The 22,435-nt window shown below is 45.4% G+C and overlaps 1 protein-coding gene across 4 annotated transcripts in view; it reads left to right on the top strand.

Moving 5' to 3' along the window:
* Nucleotides 1-9,333, top strand: part of HEATR5B (HEAT repeat containing 5B) — a 100,592-nt gene extending 91,259 nt beyond the window's left edge. For all 4 annotated transcript variants that reach the window (XM_053303253.1, XM_053303245.1, XM_053303228.1 and 1 more), the window contains exons 35-36: nt 7,222-7,435; nt 8,709-9,333. In XM_053303253.1, coding sequence (XP_053159228.1) covers nt 7,222-7,435; nt 8,709-9,013 — 519 coding nt within the window. In that variant the 3' untranslated portion in view covers nt 9,014-9,333. The remainder of the gene's footprint in view (nt 1-7,221; nt 7,436-8,708) is intronic.
* The last annotated feature ends 13,102 nt before the right edge of the window (nt 9,334-22,435 follow it).

Below are 22,435 nucleotides of genomic sequence, written 5' to 3'. Positions count from 1 at the left end.
TTTCCACAAACAATGGTGATCAAAGAAGCTCACAATATCTCCAAACATTCAGAAAACATATAAATAAACACTTCAGCTCCAATCAATATAGCAAAAATATAACCATCTTATTATAACAATATAAGCAAAATTCATTAAAAACAAGGATAAAATATGAAAGCAGTGTCAACTTCTTTCCCTACTGGAGGCTTCAGTGGTAGAGGGGAGGGGGGTTCTAGTAGCACCCAGGTTCTTCTCTCAAATGACTCCATGTGGCTGGCTCCTCTCCAGAGAGGCCAGCCATCTGCCTTAGCTCTTCTCCTTGAGCCCCTTCCTACAGTATCACTTACATTCCCACCACCCAGTCCCTAGTTCTCGCAAGGCGTTGCCCTGGCCCAGGTCTCGTGAGGACTTCCTTGCTTTGGCTCCAACCAGAGCTTGCGGCATTGCCCTGGAAACTGAACGTGCAAGACTTGACACATGTAGATGCATCAATACACAACTCTCTCTTGTCAAGAACTGGCCAGAAGGATGTCAGTCAGTTCTGTCAGGTCACCTGGTCTCTTGCTGGTCTGTGAGTAGGTCTTCTGGTCCTTACCTTTTCATCAGTAGTTGGGGTACACCATGGAGCAGTGTCTCCTGATAGCATCACTAACAATAAAATCAACAGTACATCAAATACTAGTACCAGCACAGCAAGAACAGATACAGGTGGTAGCTAAATAGCAAACTGATATTACCTCACCCATCTGGAAACTTGCATACTTGCAAGAAAGTTAAGCTCCTAACAAAAAGTGCTGAGGAGGGAGTGCAAATCCCCCAAAGCCAAACATACTGTCAGTTGCTGATGTGCCCCTCAGCAACTAACAGAGAAGACCAAAGATGGACCCAACCTCACCTTGTGAGCCTCACTCTTGTTTGAGGGAGATCAGAAGATGGTAAAAAGGATGGACCTTGTTGCAACCCCAGAAAGCATAACACCCAAAAGGGTTGATCTCCTTTGATTTCCCCCCGCTTTGGGAGTGACTACTGTCTGTAGTGGGCTCAGATGAAATATCCCATCCCCTGAAGAAGTCCAGGAGGAGGGTCTATCTACCAGCTGATAGTTCCCACATCATCCTTCAGGAGGTTACCATATGTCACTGGATGGTAGAGGCCCTGGCAACACAGTGTCCTCTCTCAGGCTTCCAGATATATCTGGTGTCACACTCTAACTGTGTAATGTTGCCCTCTTTCACCTTCTGTTTCAAATATTGCAGCATATAATAGAACAGCTTGAGGGAAAGAAGGGAGGGGCTAGAACAGCTGCATGCACTCAGCCTTCTAATGGTGCTTACAAAGTCCTCCTTCCTTACCTCTCTCCTTCTGAATTTCTTGAAGAGGTACATTTTGTTCTGTTAAAAACCTACATGTAGTCTAGTCTTCTGACTTTATATTATTAACCTATGGCTGCACACATGTTAAAATATGAGAATTGTTAGTTCATGATTGGTTAATGTAGCATAAAATTTTAACAAGTGGAAAATACCATTTTACCCCAAATGTCAGGCATTGGCTTTATGCTAGTGATGCTTTCTTACAGCTTCTTAGAGAGACTTGAGTTCACATTTTTAATAAACTGGTTGTTCACAGTCTCAGTACTTGTACTTGTCTGACACACATTTCGGCGTCTAAGACAGAATCCTATAGAACAAGGTGTGACTAGTAAGGTGCACAAACCATCTATCCGTCCTTGCCTTTTGGGAGGAATGTCACAATACAAATACAAGAACAAGTTCGTAATACAGTACACCACCATCAATCAATACTACATATTGCTGATGAGCAGTCACGTTGGCTAGACTGCATCTAGATCCTAATCCAGCAAAGGAATCCATGTGCAGAAGCTGTTTCCGCATGGATTTCCCTTGCTAGTTTGGGTTATTTAAGTGTATAAATCAGGCCATCAAGTATGCAGTGCATAGCTTGTAGTGCAAAATGTGTGTCCTCTGTCTTTTTGAATTGTAAGAGAAGCTTCAGGTCCATAAGAACAGCCCTGCTGGATAAGGCCCAAGGCCCATCTAGTCCAGCATCCTGTTTCACACAGTGGCGCACCAGATGCTGCTGGAAGTCTACAGGCAGGATTGAGGACATGCCCTCTCTCCTGCTGTTACTCCCCTGCAACTGGTACTCAGAGGCATCCTGCCTTGGAGGCCGGTGGTGGCCTAAAGCACTCGAACTAGTAGCTGTTGAAAGACCTCTCCTCCATGAAGTTATCCAAACCCCTCTTAAAGCCATCCAGGTTGTTGCCTGTCACCACATCTCGTGGCAGAGAATTCCACAAGTTGATTATGCATTGTATGAAAAAGTACCTTTGTTTGCTGGTCCTAAATTTCCTGGTAATCAGTTTCATGGGATGACCCCTGGTTCTAGTGTTATGTGAGAGGGAGAAGAATTTCTCTCTATCCACTTTCTCCACACCATGCATGATAGACCTCTATCGTGTCTCCCCACAGTCTTTTTTCTAAACTAAATAGCCCCAGATGTTGTAGTCTTTTCTCATAAGAAAGGTGCTCTAGGCCCCTGATCATCTTGGTTGCCCTCTTCTGCACCTTTTCCAGTTCTACAATGTCCTTTTTAGTGTGATGACCAGAATTGTATGCAGTACTCCAGGTGTGGACACACCATAGTTTTGTATAAGGATATTATAATATTAGCAGTTTTATTTTCAGTCCCCTTCCTAATGATCCCTAGCATGGAATTGGCCTTTTTCACATCTGCCAACTAATCCATTGATCCCATTATTCTGTCTAGCTATTTTGCAGAAAATATGCAAGAGCATTACAGAGTAGTCTCTGTCCTGCTGTAAATGTCCAGTTTTAAGAATGCACTGTACATGGGGTTGGATGCCTTGATATTTTTGTGAATTTGCCTGATCCCTTTTTAGAACAGGGTTATTCTAGGTTATTTGTTGTTGTTAACCTGTCAGTAATGACCAGATCTGGATCGTGATCAGTTGCATTCATAAGGAATGGGTTCTGTGCCTACACAGGGACCTCGTGGATAGATTGACCAGCTCCTCGAGCTGCCTCCAACTGCCCTGCATGTGGGTCGTGCTTCCGTTACCTTTGGCAGTTGGGGCATGCCTCTCTGTTTCTTTTTTGACCGCCATTGCCTCTAGACCTTGAATCTGTTTGCTTCTCGTAAAAATAAAACTTGAATAAAACTTGATTGTCTCTCAGTAAACTGACCTTGGAAAGTAATACGACCACGTACTGGAACTTCGACTTGGACTGAAACATGGACACGGCTTTGGATAATGCATAAAATAACAAGACAAAAAACGGAAGTCTCCCCCGGACTTGTCTGGGGGATACTTGGAACAGGCAAGAAGAAGAGGAAGAAGAAGAACGGCAGAGAGAACCTGCAATGGCGTCTAAGCCTCTAATGAAAACAACTCCTCCAGTGAAAACGACTTTTAAATGACTTTTTAAACGAAGTGCCAAGTGAAACTGCTGTCAAAGGACAGCTATGAGGCTTGCTTACTATGCCTGGGGGAACAACATAACCCAGCGACTTGTAAAATATGCTGCCTGTTGTCCAAAAAAACACTCCAAAAACCGAGTGTTGAGATTGAGGGCAGCTTTATACGATGATGCTCTCCAACTGCCAACTCCGAGACCTTCGACATCATGGTCAATGTCAAGCTCACCGACGCTGAGGTCAGTGTTGAGCCCATCGACACAGAGACTTACAGATTTGAGGTCGGTGTCGACAGAAAGGGACCCCTGGATGTTTCGGTGGACTCTGCAAAACTGATTCGAAAGCCACCAAGGAAAAAGAATTTAAAATACCTGAAACTGTCGAAAAGAGATGGCATCGCCACAAAAAACACAGGCATCCCAGAAAGAAAACAAAGAAAACGCATGTTAGAAGTGGAACTCCATCCCCAACGGGCTTGCAAACTGAGGTGGAGGAGTGGGATTCCATGCAGCAGATCATACCATCGCCTTGGGTGCAGCAATCACCTACTTCGCCGGAATCTCCATTGGCATCGATGTCTACATCGGCACCAACCCCGAGGGAGGTATTTAAGCAGTTTTAACCTTTGACATTAACTGTGTTGGTCTGATGCAGCGGAATGTCATTGACTCTGGCACAGACTCCTATTCAGTCACCGGTGACAACGCAGACTTCGCAAGCCACATACCAGCTGGAGGACTATTTAGACTTTGGAGAAGGAGCGGCTGCTGAACACAAGGTGGCATTGGACCTGGAAACAAAAACGTCACTCATGGCCACTTTGGAGTCCAGTGGGAGTACACTCTCGGGCTCAACATTTAAAGGTTATCTGGTCTTGATGCCGAGCGCGCTACCGAGGATGCGATGCATACGATATCGAAGACCCCCTTGATGTCCTCAGCCATCGATCCCGGTGCAACTGTCTATAGCTGTTCCACTGCACTTAGTATCGGCAGCAACTAGTCCGATAGGTCTACTAATGACTCAGGCAACTGACAGACTGGAGTTGGCCAGGTCTATAACCATGTTTGTGCATCCAGGCACAACCTATACTCCATTTGCATCACCCCAACCTTATTCTTCTGCTGTAGGATCTAGCCAAGTTGCCCATGGCTGTGGTTTCCGCCATAACCCGCCTGTAATTTACCCAGCAGATTATGTTGAATATAAGATTTGGGAAAGCTCAACAGGAGGCACTACGTCAGCACGTAGCATCAGCATGTAGCACCACCACCGCAGAGTGACCTAGTATGGGTTACCCAGTTCACGACCACAGCAAGCCAAACCATGGCAACCCAGACGTATGCTTCAAACTTACCAGTAAAACCAGTGGACCGATCCGCTAGGAGACCTCATCCATATAAAAGCCCGCAAGAGCTGCCTTCTGAGGAAGGTGATGATGATACCTCTTATGCGTCAGAAATGGAGGAGGAAAGCATTGTTGAATCCTGCCCAGTAGAATCGGATCCTTCAGTTGAGGTCGCACCTAAAACTTCTATTTTGCCAACAGAGGAACTTAAGGCCTATCATGCACAGATAAGAGAGATGACAGAGGCGTCGGGCCTTGAGTTGAAACAGCCAGAGTTGGATCTTAAAGATCCAGTTTACAACATGATGGTGAGGGTGACGTTATCCCATCCATTGTCTCTTCCCATGCTCCCTGCAATAACAAAGGCAGCACACTCAGCGTGGGAGGTTTTACAAACGTCTACAGCCACATCAAGGAAACTGGAGGGGCTGTATCGTATACAGGAGGAGGAGAACGCCTACCTCAAGCAGCACCCGGTACCAAACTCTGTTGTCGCAGAATATGCATCCTCTAGAGGAGGACAGCAACATACTACTCCTTCGGAGAAGGAGGGAAGAAAACTTGATGTTTTGGGTCGGAAGGTTTATGCAACTTCTAGCTTAGCAGTTAAAATTGCCAACTACTCAGCCTGCCTGGTGAGATATGGACACCATCTCTGGGATGTCCTTTTCCAGGACTTGCCGACAATGTCCCCCTTGGAATTGCAGGATAAGTTTGTGCAAACGTATGAGAAGGCTACTGTTGTAACCAGACATCTGCTCAGCACATTTAAGCACTTGGCAGAAACTGAGTCACAGGCTATGACCACTGCAGTGACCCTATGCCTCCATGCATGGCTGCAATCCACGAACCATCAGCAGGAGACGAAAGACAGAATAGAGTACTTACCATACGATGGAAAGGGACTATTTGCAGAGTCCACTGATACTACCATGGAGTCATGGAAGAAGTCAAAATTCACCATGAATTCTTTCATGGCGTTGACGTCAGCACTGGGACAATCATCCCGCAACTGCATGTATGGAAGGCAGCAACATTATCCTTCCTATAGGCAAGACAAGAGAGAGTTTAGGAAGCAGTATAGGCCTTACCAACTGCCCTATGGACAGAAACCAAAAGACCAGAACCAAAGCAGAGATCAATCTAAGCAGTCTTTTTGATGGTCCATCCACTGCACTTAAAATCGACAATGCACGCTTCAGCGTCCAAGGCTCTTTGCAGAAGTGACGTTAAGGTGAAAAACGTTGAAGACTGTGTTTTTGGTGGCAATTACAGTTGTATGAAGAATTAGTGAGCTAACAGCTCTATGGGTGGATAGGCCATATACTCAACTATTCCTGCATAAGGTCGTGCTGTGCCTAGACCTAAGGTGTTCAGACCTAAGGTGATAACTGATTTCCATATAAACAAAGATATTGTCCTACCAGCCTTCTTCCAAAACCCAAAATCACCATTGGAGCAAACCATGTATACCTTAGATATCCAGCGGGCACTGTTGTACTATCTGGAGGCTACAAGGGGCTTTAGGAAAACAAAAACAGCTTTTTGTGCTATATAAGGGTTGGTCCAAAGGCATGCCAGTATCAAGACAAAGGCTATCATTCGAGCTATTAAGCTGGCGTATGATGCTCAAGGTGCACAGGCTCCAAGTACCCTCAGAGCCCACTCTATGAGGCCCTATGTGGCCTCAGCTGCTAATCTTGCAGTAGTGACATTGCCAGAGATCTGCAGGGCAGCAACGTGGACGACACTCCAACCTTTTATAAAGCACTATGCACTAGACCTCCGTCAGTCTAGAGAGGGAGCATTTGGACAGAGTGTCTTGAAGCAAGTCCTGCCTTGATACCCACTGCCTGAAGGGGAGCTGGTGGATCACCCATTCCTTATGAATACAACGAATCACCTCCAGATCATCTGTTACAGGTGAGCAACCTGTTTTTCCTATGTAGTTTGAATATCCTCAGTGAATTATTTTAAAGTTATACAAATCTGTTCCAACTAATTCGTTCAGATAGCTGATAAGACCATAGTAAATGTAATTTAATGACAAAACTTTTTCAGAATTACTTGAATTGTCAATTCACCCACCTTAGGTACTAAGGTGTTTTGGTTTTTGTTGTCTTTCCTATGATGGATATCTTTGCACTGAACTAAATGATGCAAACTGAAGACTGGGATCACTATATCTAGTAGGATTTTAATCCTGCTGTTTGAAAGGCTTCTGGGTAAAGAATCTGAAATTTCTAGACATAAATAAGTGACGGCATCATTGTTGTCTGTCTTCTATATATTTTAAATTCAGTACTAAGTAAAAGTATTTCCTTATAATTTCATGAGTGATTGTTACATCAATATTTTTTCTTTATACAATTATCATAGCTTCGTTGCAAATCATAAACTAATACAACAGTGTTTTGTATTACTCTGATTAGGTTCAAGCCAAGTGTTATCAGCTTCTACTCTCTGTATTTCAACACACCAATCGTGCTCTTTCAACCCCATATATCCATTCACTGGCACCAATAATGGTTGAGAAACTAAAAGGTGTAGAGAAGAATCGCCCTAACAACAAGACAGAACTTTTAGCAGTCCAGGAAGGAATTAGAGTTCTTGAAACACTGGTTGCTCTTGGTGAGGAGCAAAATAGTAAGTATTGGGGTGCGTTGCCTAAGAACATGTAGCAATTTCAAAATCAAGTATTCTTCCCCAGGAATCAGTTGTCTGAACTGATACAATGAAAGATTATCATCCTAATCAAGCAATTTGTTATGGATATGAGTTCTGATGGGAACATGGAACTTTTTCACTTACTAGAGTTTACCCATTCGTTTTGGTGGAGGAAGTAAATGGGCATTCCCTTCGCTCATGGATGGATATTTCCATTAAAAAGAAAAAGGCAGCCTGCATTTGCAAAAGCTCATATGTATTTTGGAGTGTTTGTGGGATTCTGGAACAGGGCATATGTCTTTGCAGCAAGCAAATCATGGGCGAAACTATAATAGGGCAGACGGGTTCAAGGAACCCAAAGCAACCTGCATCTGGGAGTTAACAAGCATCCAGGAGGAGTTGCTGAGCTCCCCACTCTTCGCTCTGGTTGGCCAGGGCCCCCGCCAGCTGCCTTATTTGGCTGCTGAACCAGGCTCATCCTCCTTCCATTGGTCAGGCTCCTGTCCAATAGAAGGAGGGTGTGCACACGCTCCTGATGGGCTGATGGAAGGAGGTTGCATATTTGCTCCCATCAAGCCCGTACACCCGATAGGCCTGAAAGCCAGGTGGCCGATGGAAGGAGGGCACGCTTGTGCTGCCAATGGGCTGATGGACAGGATGGCAGGAGGCAGCCGGTGACAGCAGTGATGATGGGGGTGCCACATCGGCAGGTGGCCAGCTGGAGTGGGGAGTCAAGCGTAGGGAATGTGAGTGAGGAGTGCACATGAGCACATGTGCCACCACGGCGGGGGGTATCACCATGAGTGGAAAGGCTACCCTGAAGCAAGTTAATATTATAATGGCAGAACTTTTTTGTTGTTGTTGCTACTTGCCTTAACTAAAGCGACAATCCCATGTCCCTATAATGCTATGTTAATTCTTGTACCTGTTGTCAACAAATTGAAAGTACATATCTAAAAAGAATTGCCTCCTCTTCTCCTGGTTATGTGTTGCTAAATGCAGTTTTATGCTATATCAGTCCCCATGGTAACAGTGCACCTTATGGAGCTATTTCACTCTGCTGGAACTGAACACAGTGTGAAATTATGAGCGGATCCTAAAAATAGTGCTTTAGCTCTGTTGCTGAATCTTTTGGATTAGTATTAGGGGAGAAAATAGAATATTGTTTTTATTTCTAATTAAAAGAAGGTCATGTGAGCTCATGTCCAAATTTTATAAACCTAATTTTTGTTGTGTTTTTGTTGACATTTAGGAGTCCAGTTGCTTGCTCTTCTTGTACCTACTCTCATATCTTATTTGCTGAATGAAAGTGCTTTCTCTTCTGCATCCATGGTATCAAAAGAACTTCATGAGTTTGCCCTCCAAGACTTAACTCGCATTGGACCCCTCTATCCTCATGCCTTCAAGACAGTAATGGGAGCAGCTCCTGAACTAAAAGCACGACTGGAAACTGCAGTGCGAGCAAGTCAAGCAAGCAAAGCAAAGGCAGCTGCCAGGCAACCACCACCCACAGTACATTCCACTCCAACTATTAAACTCAAAACTAGCTTTTTCTGATTTATTCTTGTTGAAACCAATCATAAAACTGATACCAAGCAATACACCATTCCTTTTGTGCTGCTGTAGAGTGCACTGTGTATTTTGCATTGTCAAAAGCTGTCCACTAGAGATTTATGTTCCTAGTTGTGTGTGTGATGACTAGAACTCTGTGCATTATAAAGGATGTCATGTTACCTGTATGTACATAGATTTTTATGAAATGGAATATGTTTGATCATGCATCCAAACCTGTGTTAAACTATCTCCTATAACAAAGTGTTTTATGCGGTACTTGATTGTCTTTATTTTTAGAATGCTATAAATGCTCATTCTCAGTATGTGAATCTAAAATCTGGATAATTCCATCAGGCAAGTTCATTGAGATGTGTGAGAAGGAGAGGAGGAAATCAGTGTTCATTTATTGTTTAACATATCATTTAACATTGGGAGCCTTGAGTGGGGTAAATAGATCTTTATATTTTAAAAAGGGGGTAAAGTGTCAAATCTAATTACCCTATTTTGCACACACCCACACATACACACTCATGTTCCTGAGAGCTAAGAGGGTTAATTGGTTGCGGCAAAAACAATGATGAACCTTCTGATTCCTCTTTAAAACTACCAATATTTGTGGCATATGCTTTTTTCAGCCCTCTCTGATACATGATATGGTTAACTAAGAGAATAGGTATATAACCTGGCAATGAGGGATTATCGCTTCAGTTAAAATCATGTAACTATATGTCATATAAAAGTCATTATAAAGTCTCTTAGCCTTCTGGCTGCATGCCCCCAAAGGGAGATTAATGGCAACTGCTCCATGTAATCAATATAATATGTTTATTACAACATATATATCCCTCCTTTCTATTGCATGACTCATGTAGATCAGTGCCACCATCTGTATTGTACACAGAGTTTCTAGGCTGCTTCCACATACCCAGAAGTGTGAAAATTCTCTATGCCAGTATTTCCCAAACCTTTTCATCCTGAGGCACACTTGTATTAAAAAATAATCATAATTGGGTCACACTGTCCCCCCAACCCCAACTTGGTGGGGGGCAGTGGAGTTATACAATATTTATTTATTCTTCCATCATCCTATGTTATCTTATATAATCCTTATTCTTATTTGTAGCTGTCCCTTGTCTCTCTTCTGGAGCTGACTCATCCCATAATGCACCAGAAGGCCTGTGTACCTCCTGGTGCATTAGGGGTTCAGCCAGCTCCAGATGTGGGTGATTTAAATTTTCTCACTTTTGGAGCTGACTCAAAGTGAGTCTGTGTGGCCCACCAGCCTGTACCCTGCATGACTATGGGAAATGCTGCTCTGTGCAATGTAAGTGATCAGTGTAGACAGCCACTCAACATATTATGCTTCGGATAGGTGAACAGTTGCCACATAAATGCTGGTTTAGACAATCTCTCTCTTCCTGACATAATATACACAAAACCTAAAATGCAAATATTTTAGTGAAACTGCCAGAAGTACTGATCTAAAAGCAAATGAAAGCAGGAATAGTAGTAGAATTCACTTCTGTTCATTGTGGCAGGTGTTAGTGTCCTTGTAAGAATGTGTGAATTACCACAGTGCACATAGCATTTTGAGTTTTTCTGGGAATTGGAAGTATGGGGAGGGAATGGAATAGCATAAAAACTGCCCCATTGATCAGCCAAAGGTCTGTCTAATCTAGCAGTCCTTCCAATAATAGCCGGTCAGTCATCCATCTGCCTCTGGGGATACTTGTAAGTGTGACATTATGACAACATCTATCCCCTGTTTGTTTATTACATTTATATGCTGCTCCATCCAAACAGCTCTGGGCGGTGCACAACAATAAAAATAAAACCCACAAATCAATCTTTCGTAAAAACAATCATTACAGAACAATTTAAAAATCATAAAACCATAAACATAAAAATAATCATTACAGAACAATTTAAAAACAGCATAAAACATTTAAAACAGTTTAAGAACCCTGGAAGGTCAGGCCAAGCAGATAGGTTTTAAGGGCTCTCCTAAAGGCTAATAATGAATTCAAACTACAGATTTCATTCATACTGTTGTTTGTCCTTAGCATATGAATGTGGAAGTTCTATTTAGCTTACATGGGTAATGGATGTTTTTTATAGCTGTATGCACTATGTAATTGTATAATCCTTTTTGAAAGGTTTCTGAGCTAGAGGTCTGTAAGACCTGATCGAAGCAAGCATCTGCGCATTTTCTAAAAGACTTTTAGGAAAGCCTTCTAACAATTTTAGGCAGTGGGTTACAATTTACTATTGCTTTTATTTTTATTTTATTTATTAAAACATTTTTATACCGCCCAGAACTTACATCTCTGGGCGGTTTACAACAGAATAAAAACAAAGTAAAACTGTCGTTAAGACAAAAATGAGGGGGTGGGGGGAATATACACATTACAACAATTTTAAAAATTTAAAATAATATTTTAAAACAGCATTAAAACCATTAAAACAACATTAAGTAACTTTTACTCTTAGAAGTTATCCCTTAAATACCCCCCCATTTGTCCTCTTCTGCATTATTACAATACTAGCTGGGCTGGGCACAGAGCATCTGCGCCTCCAACCGGCCCACCCACCACTGCTATTCCCCACCACCAGCATGCCCGGCTTTCTGGCTGGCCGGCCGCTCCCCCTCTCCCTGCTGCCTGCTCCCACCACCCCGTGCTTTCTGGCGGGCCGCTGGCCAGGCCGCTTCCTCCCCCACTCCACCCCACGCTTTCTGGCTTGCGGGCTGGCTGGAAAGCTGGCCTGCCACCTCTTCCCATCTCCTCCTCCTGGTGGGTGGCTGGGCCAGCCCAGCCCACCGCCACCTCCTCCGGCTGTCCGGCGGCTGGGCCTGGGCCAGCCTGGCCCACCCCCGTCACCATTGTCTCCTGTCCCCGTCACTATCCTTAAGCAGCTGCTCTCGCGAGAGCTGCCACACATGAGATTAGCGACGGGTATGTTTAGGAGAACTGAATATATACATAATGTTTAAGATGAATTGGACTTCACTGGTGGTGAGCTTTGGAAGCAGTTGCAGAAGCTAGTGTTGGATCTGATTCTGGGTGTTCCAAGAATATAAATTGTACTCTTACCTACTATTCAGCTTTGCTAAATAGGATAGAGCTTTTGATTGTGTTCAGAGTGCCTATTTTGTCCTTCTGAATCCACAGTAACCTGTGGGAGTTCAGTATCTAAGACAGGACTGCTGAGCTCAAATGCTGAATTGTCCAGGAAAGCTTGAGACTTGATACTCACTCTGCAAAAAATTAAGCCATTAGCATATTAGTAGTATCTTTATTACAGTCTCTGACCAGCATAACACAACACATACAGGTGTTTGTTTAATTATTTTATTTAACATATTTTATACCACCCAAAACTTAATGTTTATATACATACAAGTATCATATTAAGTATTTAGATTACATTTATCCTATTAGTAGCCAAGATCTGTATCCTCATCACCTAGCCTCCTATCTGATAATGGATGTAACAATGTAACTCGTATAACCCAATAGAAACTACAGTGTAACAAGACATGAGCTATATTTCCAGTTACCTTTGCCTCACAAGGGCAAAGCCACTCTTGGTAGGGAGTTTTATTATAGCTACCCTCTAAGATAGCAGATGGTAAGGTATCCTTCTATACCCCTACTTTCTTGCTGATATGGTTTCCTATTGCCATCAAATATTAGTTATTGCATTTTAGGATACAGCTATAGTTGTGACCAGTCTCCGCCTTCTACAGAACAAATGAAATTCTTTGGACCGCTGCTTACAGAAATCCACACTCACTTTCTGAAATGAGAACATAGGTAAGCTATGGAAGTGAAAATGACTGATTCTCATATAAACACATTGCCCAAAGGTTAGGGATGTGCACAGAATCGGTTCCATGCACTCCCAGGAGGGCAGGAGGCAGGGAGGGTGCCTCCTATCTGCCCATCCCTGCCTCACCACTTTTCCCTCGCTGGCACTCTCCCCAAAAGCGTGGGTGTGGGGCTGCAGTGTTCCTCCTGCACACACATGTTGGCCATTTGTGTGGCAACACTCAACAGGGCTGCAAGGAGGAAAGTTTACCCCCTTAAAGTAACCCCATCCCGGCCTCCGAACCAGCTCGAATGCCAGCACTTTGAACTGGTTCAGCGCTCCAGAAAAGGAGTGCCAAACTGGTTCCATCCACATCGCTATTAAAGGTATCAACTGGAGATAATGGGGAGAGCTAGTTCTTAGCACTGCTCTGCCAGAAAGTTCTCAAATTAAGAGAAGTGACTCCTGCCCCCCTAGGACTAGTGCCCAAGATGATCCATGAAGGGAAAATTCACAGGCTGATACTTCATTTCCCTTTTTCAGTTATTTGGTTCTTTGTCAAAGCAGGAAAATAGGTCTACTATTTGGTTACAATTCAATAACTACTTTTGACAGATTTTTGCCAAACACAATACAACAGCAACTTGTATGCAAGAAAATAAATACTATAATAATTAAGTGGATTCACTTGGACTATATGAGAGAGTTCTGATGTCTTTCCTAAAGCAATTAAAGAAATGAACTTCAGCAATGGAAACCACTTCGTTAGTCAATAGGATCCATTGCTTCACAAAAGGAACTTTGCTTTCTTTAGGTAAAATTAGGACAGAGCCCTTAAGTTAAGGGTCTGTCCATATGCTCATTCTGTATCCAACACTGAAGTTGTCTGCACTTTCAGAGCTTTATATGATCTTAGACAGAAATGTTTTCATACTACTCAATGAGAACTGTCTGCAAGCCTCATAAATTACGTAAGACCAGTCCTCCAAGTTATGGATTGTTCTGCAGGGTAGGGCTGTTTTGTTGTCATAGATGCCAGAGCTGTTTCCAGTAATGGTGTGGGAGTAATCAAATGGCCGTATAACTAAAACTGGCTAAACAAGATTTCTGTTTTTGCGGGGAATTTTTGTAAACCAAATTTATGTGACTTAATTCTGAAAAACATTCGTATCCCTGAAAATTTAAAAATGAAATGAACTTTTCAAAAACTGGCCTGCTGAAAGTGTTCTGTGACAAATTGTAACTATTTATTTGTGACCCACAATAGAGACAAGGAAGTACAGAAGAGATTGGTGCACATGGTGCTGCTTTGAAAACTGGTGGTAACTTTATTATATACATAAAACTACACCCTAGCTTAGCAAAGAATACATGGAAGAGATGGAAACAGATATGGTTGTCATAGCAACTCCTAATACCAGAAGACTTTAATGGAAGGAGAGTGCCTCATGACAGGGATGGGCTTTATTATGTTCATTTTGTTCCTTCTGGTTATAGGAACATTCCAGATCCTGAAGCTTTTATGGTCCCCCACAAGCTTTAGGGACATACCATCCTGCTATGCCTTAACTCTTCAACACCAAGACTACATACTACTGACAATTAACAAAACTAGTTGTGACAGCAAATGAAAAGCCATCCTGCTTAATGGAGGATCAGATCATTTTGTGAAAGTTGCCACATGTAGATGTTCATTTTGTTTTTGGTTACTTTGGGCTATGATTAGAGCCCTAATCAGGCATTATAACTCTGGGTACAGTGGAACAGGTGCATGCTGGCTAGCCACATCCCTCCATAGCCACACCCTGCTTTCGCTACATTCAACCCTTGTCTGCAGAGGGTTTTTTCCTGTTTTGAAAGCATGGCCATTCTGGAACCATGGCTGTTGGAGTAAAGTCTCCCTGGCTCTACAAGCAAACCCTGAATGCAGGGAGAAGGGAGGGCACGTTTCTTTTGCTGTACCCAAAATTATAATGCCTGAATAGTACTAAATCCATCTAGTCCAGTCTTCCATTTATCCCAATGGAACTACACTAGAACAAGTAACTAGAAGATGTCATGCTTAACTCATGTCTATGCTGGCACAAAAGCTCAGGTGAGATTGTTTAATCATTCTATTTATATACTGTCCTTCCTAAAGTGGCTAAGGGGGTTTACATTTTAAAAAACACACATAATAAATCAAAATCAATAAACATTTGAATCAGATTAGAATTAAAACTAGGTATCATTAAAGGCCAGGCTAAAAGGATAGTTCTGTATGGCTCTGCTGAAGGCCTCCAAGGAAGATAATCTCATATCCATAGGGATAATGTTCCACAACCCAGGGGTGACAATGGAGAAGGCCTGATCCCAGGTTGTCACTAAATGAACTGATGGCACCCAAAGATGGACCCCTCCTGATGATTTTAATGAGCAGTGGGGATCTTGCTGAGAAAGGTGCACTCTCAGGTAACCCAAACCTAAGCCATTCAGGGCCTTAAAGGTAATAACCAGCACTGTATACTTTGCCTGGAAACATATTGGCACCCATCCTGATGATCTTAATGAGCGATGGGGATCTTGTAGAGAAAGGCGCTCTCTCAGGTAACCCTGACCTAAGCCATTCAGGGCCTTAAAGTAGGGTTGTGCACAAAACCGGGTTGCCCAGTTTGGTTAGAGTCTGGACCGGAGTCAAACCAGATCAGGCATGTTCAGTTTTGTGCACCCCAACCTCCCCGCCCCTTGTTTGGGTTCAGGGGGTTCACAATTTTAAAAAAAACTTTTTAAAAAAGAATTATAACTTGCCACCGCCGCTCGGGAGGGCTTCTCCAGACCCGGCCACACAGAGGCCCATTGGGCATGTGTGGCAGTCTCCAAAATGGCCGCCACAACAGAGGGCAGGCCTGGAATGGGCCAAAGACCGCCCAGACCTGGTGATTTGGACTTTAATGGAGGCCAGCAGGGGGAGGGGGAACCTCTGGAGCCACGCACACACATGGTCCCATAGAAGCCCTCTGGAGTGGCAGCAATGAGTTATATTTCTATTTTATTTTTTTAAAATTAGAACCCCCTGAACAAGCTGGGGTGGCAGTGGATGGTTCAATATCGAGCCATCAAACCAAACTGGTTCAATGTTGAACAGGTTCGGAATCAAACCTGTTCACACATCCCTACCTTAAACTACTTTGTACTTTGCCTGGAAACATATTGGCAGCCAGTGTTTAAGAACAGGCATAATGTGATCTTTCTGGGATACCACAGAGACCAATCTGGCTGCTGCATTTTGAACTAAATGAAGTTTCAAGACTATGTACAAAGGCAGCCGTATATAGAGCACATTGCAGTTGTCCAACCTGGAGGTTACCAGCTGGTGTGCCACTGTTTTCAGGTCATTTCCTTCAAGGCATGGGCAGAGTTGTCAAATCAATTGCAACTGGTAAAAAGAGCTCCTGGCCACAGCCTGAACCTTGTCCAAGAGCACTCCCTAGCTGTGAACCTGTTCTTTCTGGGGGAGTGTAACCTTGTCCAGAACAGGAGGTTCTATCCCATCTTGCAGATTATGACCCCCAACAATGAAAACCTCCATCTTGCTTGGATTCAGATTCAGTTTATTATCCCTGATCCAGCCCATTACTGGCTGTAGGATGCTATTTAAGGGGCTAACACATTTTTCTGATATTGATGACAAGGAGAAATAGATTTGGGTGTTGTCAGCATGTTCGTAACATCCAGGACCCTGATGACCTCACCCAACAGTTCCATGTAGATGTTAAAAAGGTGTTGGTGACAGAATGGAGCCCTGAGGAACTCCATATAGTAGCTCCCGTTTAGAAGAGCAACTCACCGAGTGCCACCATCTGAAATCTTCCCAAGACTTAGGAGCAGAACCACTGTAAAACAGTGCCTCCTATCACCAAACCCCTCAGGCGATCCAGAAGGATACCATGGTCAATGGTATTGAATGTCACCAAGAGATCCAAAAGAACCAGCAGAGTCACACTTCTTCTGTCAATTCCCTGGCGAAGGTCATCTATCAGGCCACGCAAGGCCTTCTCAATCCCATAGCCCACCTTTAAGCTAGTTTGAAATGGGTCTAGACAATTGGTTTCCTCCAAGACCACTTGGAGCTGGTCAGCCACCACCCTCTCAACCCTCTTACCCAATCATGGGAGGTTGGAGACTGGCCATTATTAATGTACATTAATGTTAACATGCACCCTAATGAGCAACTTGTAAGAATGTATTTATATATTGAAGGTTGGCCATCCGTCTACAGCCACTGTAGGCCAAAATACATATGATTGTAACAGACCCATTTGCTTCAACCCAACCCTTCCTCATTCATATATAAAACACAGGGTGTGATTTTTAAAGGAAAGGGGGTACATGATTGAGAATATATGTAACTGTTTCCTACCCAAACCTTAGCTCTTTTCATTTGTCCACAGTCTGTCCTCAGCCTAACTACAACACCAAAAGTGAATTTGGCTGGGAGAAAAGTGCCTGAAGGAAAAGGCTAAGTGGAGAAAAGGCTAATTGGCATGGGGAAGGCTCAGCTTCCTTTGCACACACACACACACCACATACCCTTTTTGCACTGTGTTGCACAGTTTAATGTAATGTGAGAAGATGTGAGTTTAAACAAACACCATCACATCTAGTTTAGCCCTTAGGCTTCAAACTTCATGAAAGCAGACAGATAGAGACAAACAGGGATTCCAGACCAGAAGCCTACAAGCATAGGTGCATTGTTGCTATGAAAAAGGGTTCATTGAATGACCTTATCATGGAGGAATTTATTTTTATTTATTTTTTTGAAACATTTGATATACCGCCCGCTCCGAAGACTCTGGGCGGTGTACAAAAACATGCAAAACAAGACAGCATTAAAATTACATTCTAAATAAAGCTAAAGTAACTAAGGGGGGGGGGATAGATACACTACAGGGTAAAAGCCTGGCGAAAAAGAAAAGTCTTCAATAAAGATTTAAAAATCGACAAAGAGAGAAGGAGCTAAATGAATCTGCAGGGGAAGGGAATTCCAGAGAAGTGGGGAGGCAACCGAGAAAGCCCTTTCATGGGTCCTAGCTCCCCGAACCTCTCAGAAATCGGGGACTGACAAAAGGGCCATCTGACCAGATCTGACTAGACGGGATGTAACTGGATGGGAGAGGTGGATCTGTAGGTAAACAGGTGCCAAACCCTGCAAGGCTTTGAAGGTCAAAACCAGGACCTTAAACTGAACTTGGTAGCGAATAGGCAACCAGTGCAATGACTGCAGGAGAGGTGTTAGCCTGTCATATTTTCTGGCACCCATAAGTAAACAAGCCGCTGCATTCTGGACCCACTGTATCTTTCCGATCGTCCTCAAAGGTAACCCTAGATAGAGGGCATTACAATAATCTAGGCGGGAGATAACAAGGGCATAGGTCACTGTCATTAATGCTTGCAGATCAAGGTAAGGGCGTAATTGACAAATCAGATGGAGCTGGGCAAAGGCACTTCTGGCTGCAGCCTCCACCTGCTGTAGGGATGTGCATAAAACCGGTTCTCCCGGTTCGGTTCGGGTCCGAACCGGGTCCGGACCGGACCGGGGTGGTTCGGTTTTGGTTTTGCCAGACCACCCCCCGGTCCGGTTCGGTTTCGAACCGGTTCGGATCCGAACCGAACCGGTTCGGATCACAAAAAGTGGCTGGTTTTGAAGGGGACATTGTGTTCTACCTGCCACCCAAATTTCAAGTCGATTGGACCTTCCTCTGATTTTTTACAAATTTTTTTCAAAAAATAAATTTTTGCCCATAACTCACAATGTGGAGCCCTTAGGGGCAAAAAAGCTGGGGTGGGTGGTAGCCACCCATGGGTGTCCTCCACCCCAAAAATCCCAAGGCAATTGGTGGCTCCTAGTATTATTGGTGAATTTCTGAAGAAAATTTTTTTTCCATTGGCTAGAATGGGGGTTTGGGGCTGCCCCAGACCCACCTCTGTGGGGTGGCAGCACCCCCAAAGTGGGTCCGGGGCCATGGCAAAAATGCCCTCAGTCCCTCCCAGCAATCCCCGTAGAGATAGGAGTGATGGTTCTGTTGTTTTTCTGAGGTATTCTGAGTGTAGATTCTATGATAGCTTATGAGATTTCCAATGAGACACCATGAATCCACTCTCATTTGCTATCACAGAATCCACACTCACTCACTCAGAACACCTCAGAAAAACAACAGAACCATCACTCCTATCTCTACGGGGATTGCTGGGAGGGACTGAGGGCATTTTTGCCATGGCCCCGGACCCACTTTGGCGGTGCTGCCACCCCACAGAGGCGGGTCTGGGGCAGCCCCGAACCCCCATTCTAGCCAATGGAAAAAAATTTTTTCTTCAGAAATTCACCAATAATACTAGGAGCAACCCAACAATTGCCACCCCATCTTTTTGGCGCCTCTCTCTGGGCGCCCTAACACGTAACACCTAGTCAGTCCATCTTAATGCCTACCTACTACCACCACTCCTATCCAAGCAAGTAAGAGGAGGACACTCAGAGAGACAACACCCACTCTCTGATCTAACAAAAAGGCCACTGCTGTGCTGCCTGCCAGCACAGCAGCAGCAGCGGAGCAGCACACTAAGCACAAGAGCAGCACACACAGAGAAGAAGCAGGAGGCGGAGCAGCAGAGCAGCAGACCTGCCGCTCTGCATGATGGGTGACGTGATGCCCAAAGAAACCACCGCCTCACTCAGTGCCTGCCACTGACTAGGCCCGACAGACAGAAGCCAGCCAACCTGCTCTGCTCTGCTCTGATGCTCCCCATGGATGATGCACACACACCCTACATCTGCATCCCAATGACCAGACCAGACCAGACCAAGTGCGCAGAGTCAGCACAGGCCAGCAGCCACCAGCCCAGCAACAACAACAGCTACTACTGCTACCACCACAACCAGTGTTGCCGCTACAATAACATTCCCAGTCCAGTCACGCGCGCCACAGCCTGAGCCTAGCACACAGCCAACAGCTGCTGCCAGCCAGTGCCTGGCAAGCCCAGCCAACATGAGGAGGAGAGAGCTAACAAGTAGACGGCGCACGCACATCACCAACCCATCACGACGGCGCAACTGCAAGGGGAGAGGGCACAATTACAGGCAGGAGGAGGAGGAGGAGGAGGAGGAGGAGGCGGGCGAGGCAATCCTAGCACAGATTTGAAAGTTTAAAATCCACCAGGACATCTTCTAGAATCTAGACTTCTGTTTTTTCTACCACCAGCTGTAGTGTCTAGTTAGTCAGTGTGCTGTGCAGCTGAGCTGAGCTGAGCTGAGCTGCATGTGAGGAAGGGTGATTGTAGCTAGTTCTTTAGTTTCAGCAGACTGAGCATTGAGCATGGGCAGTGGCCTTGGGAAGCAACACAATTACACGACACTCACCTGCTGCTGCTGGTTCTAGAAGTTGCCTCTTCTCGTCTTCACCTCTTCGTGTGTGTGTGTGTGTGTGTGTGCAGTGAGTGCATGCCTTTTGCCTTGCTGGAAAGAAATGCTTCTCTGGTCCACCACCACATATCTGCTCAAGGACACAGAGGCCCAAGGCAGAGGTGGTGGCACCAGTGTGAGTGCATGTGTGCTGGTGGTGTTTGCCACCACAGGTGTTTTGTGTGTGTATGTGTGCGCTGCTAGCTAGGAGGGGGGAGGGAGGCAGGGAGGGAGGCTGGGAGGCAGGGGGGAGGAAAGGGGAGGGGGAGAGGGATGTAGAGGGGATTGAAGGGGGGAGGGTCCGGCTCAGAGTTGGTCAGCCACATATTTGTGCACACACGTGCTCACGTGTGTGCTTCGGTGGGAGAGACCAGACTCTCATCATCTGCCAGACCGGGGTTGGGGGCAGGTGAGGCGGTGGTGGGCTGGAAGGGAGGGAGGATGGAAGGTGGTGAAGAGGAAGGGGAGAGGATGAGAGGGGAAGGATGGAGGGAGGCATGGGGGGGAGGAAAAAAAACATGTAGACAGACACACACCACACTACACACAGAAAGCATCCACACACAGAGACAGTGCTAGACATCCATTCACACAGACAGACAGACAGACAGACACACAACAGGAAGAGACAGACTGAGCCTGCACCACACACACACACACAGACCCAATTCCCCCCCTGCACAGTTATCAATCAATATGTTGTGTTGGCAGCCAGTTCATTGCTATTCTGATGGTTTTGGGTTTTTTGCCATCAGCCAACATCAACAGTGACCACAATCAAGATGAACATAAGATGATAATAATTCATTCGTTTCATTTCAAAAAATCACCCAATCATTTTCTCCATGTAAACCAAGCCCCCCACACATGATTTCTGGTGACATTTTCAATAAAATCAATTCATTTGGCATTCATCATTTTGTTCTCCCTTTGTCACCTTTTTTTCTTTCTTTTGCATAATTTTGAGGCTTGATTTTGACATGGGGTTTTTAAAGAAAAAATTATTTACATGTTTATTTACATACAGTATTTACATATCTACACTGCATTTTTGAACGTATACCCGCCGCTGCCGCTAAGTCTAGTACTCCGTGGGCTGTGCTACTTTGGGGGGGTGTGCCGTGCCCACGCCAGGTCCCCAAATGCTGACAGGTGGATAGATAAAGGGCCTGTGCTGGTCAGCATTGGGTTTCTTTTTAGGTGGGCGTGGGCATTGTAAACATCTGGCCAGTCGCAGCACTACAACTACTACTACAACTGCATCTCTGTGTGGGCACACTACACGCTGCGACTGGCTGGCACGGCTCAGCATCTGTCACGTCAGCTCAGCTAGAGGTGGAAGGGGGGAGGGTAGGGATAAGCACAGAGTTCGAGCCAGGCAGGTGACCAACCATGGGGCAACCCACGGTAATCACTCGCCCGTCTCAAACTGCAGCTTGGGGTAGCCCAACAGGGGGAGGTTCACCTTAAGGAAGACCAGCTGCTCCACCAGACCAGGGTCCAAGCGGGAGCGAGAGGGTGTCACCACGTCCCCGGCACGTGAAAACACCCGCTCGCTCTGGACACTGGTTGGGGGGCAGGAGAGGAGGCGCACAGCCACCACCGCCAGGTCCGGCCAGACTTGGCGGCGGCTCGCCCAGAACTGTGCGCAGTCCACGCCGTCTCCCTCCACAGGCTCCTCCAAGTACTGCGCAACGCATTGCTCAGCACTGGAGGGGGGCCTGGCAGGTCGAGCCTCCCGCATACCAGGCATGGCGCCATAGCAGAACCGCTGAAACCACTGGGCGGATCTCGAGTCGGTAGCAAATGGCTGCTGCGATGGCGCCGCCTGGGATGCCGCGCTGCTGGACTGGGAAGAGGGAGGGGAAGGGGAAGCTGACGCCGGCTGGCTGCCCATGCTGCTGCTGGGTGCGGGTTGGGCCGCGAGGGCTGCCCCCGCACCACTACCAACACCCTGGTCTCTGCGGGCCCTAGCGGCCTCCTCCTCCCTAACCTTCTCGACCAGGATGCCCTTCCACCTGGGCAAGTCGTCGGCACTCACGGCATTGCCCTTGAGGGCTGGGTGACAGAGACAAGCGAGGACATACTCCTCCCTGTCTCCCAGCACATCAACGAGCCGCTTGTCAACCCCAGACCTCAGCCTCCCAGCCAGAGCATGACCCTCTGGCGTGGTCAGAGAG

This window comes from Hemicordylus capensis, chromosome 1 (assembly GCF_027244095.1).
Source record: "Hemicordylus capensis ecotype Gifberg chromosome 1, rHemCap1.1.pri, whole genome shotgun sequence".
Classification (NCBI taxonomy): Eukaryota; Metazoa; Chordata; class Lepidosauria; order Squamata; family Cordylidae; genus Hemicordylus; species Hemicordylus capensis.
This window is presented reverse-complemented; position numbering and strand designations above follow the sequence as displayed.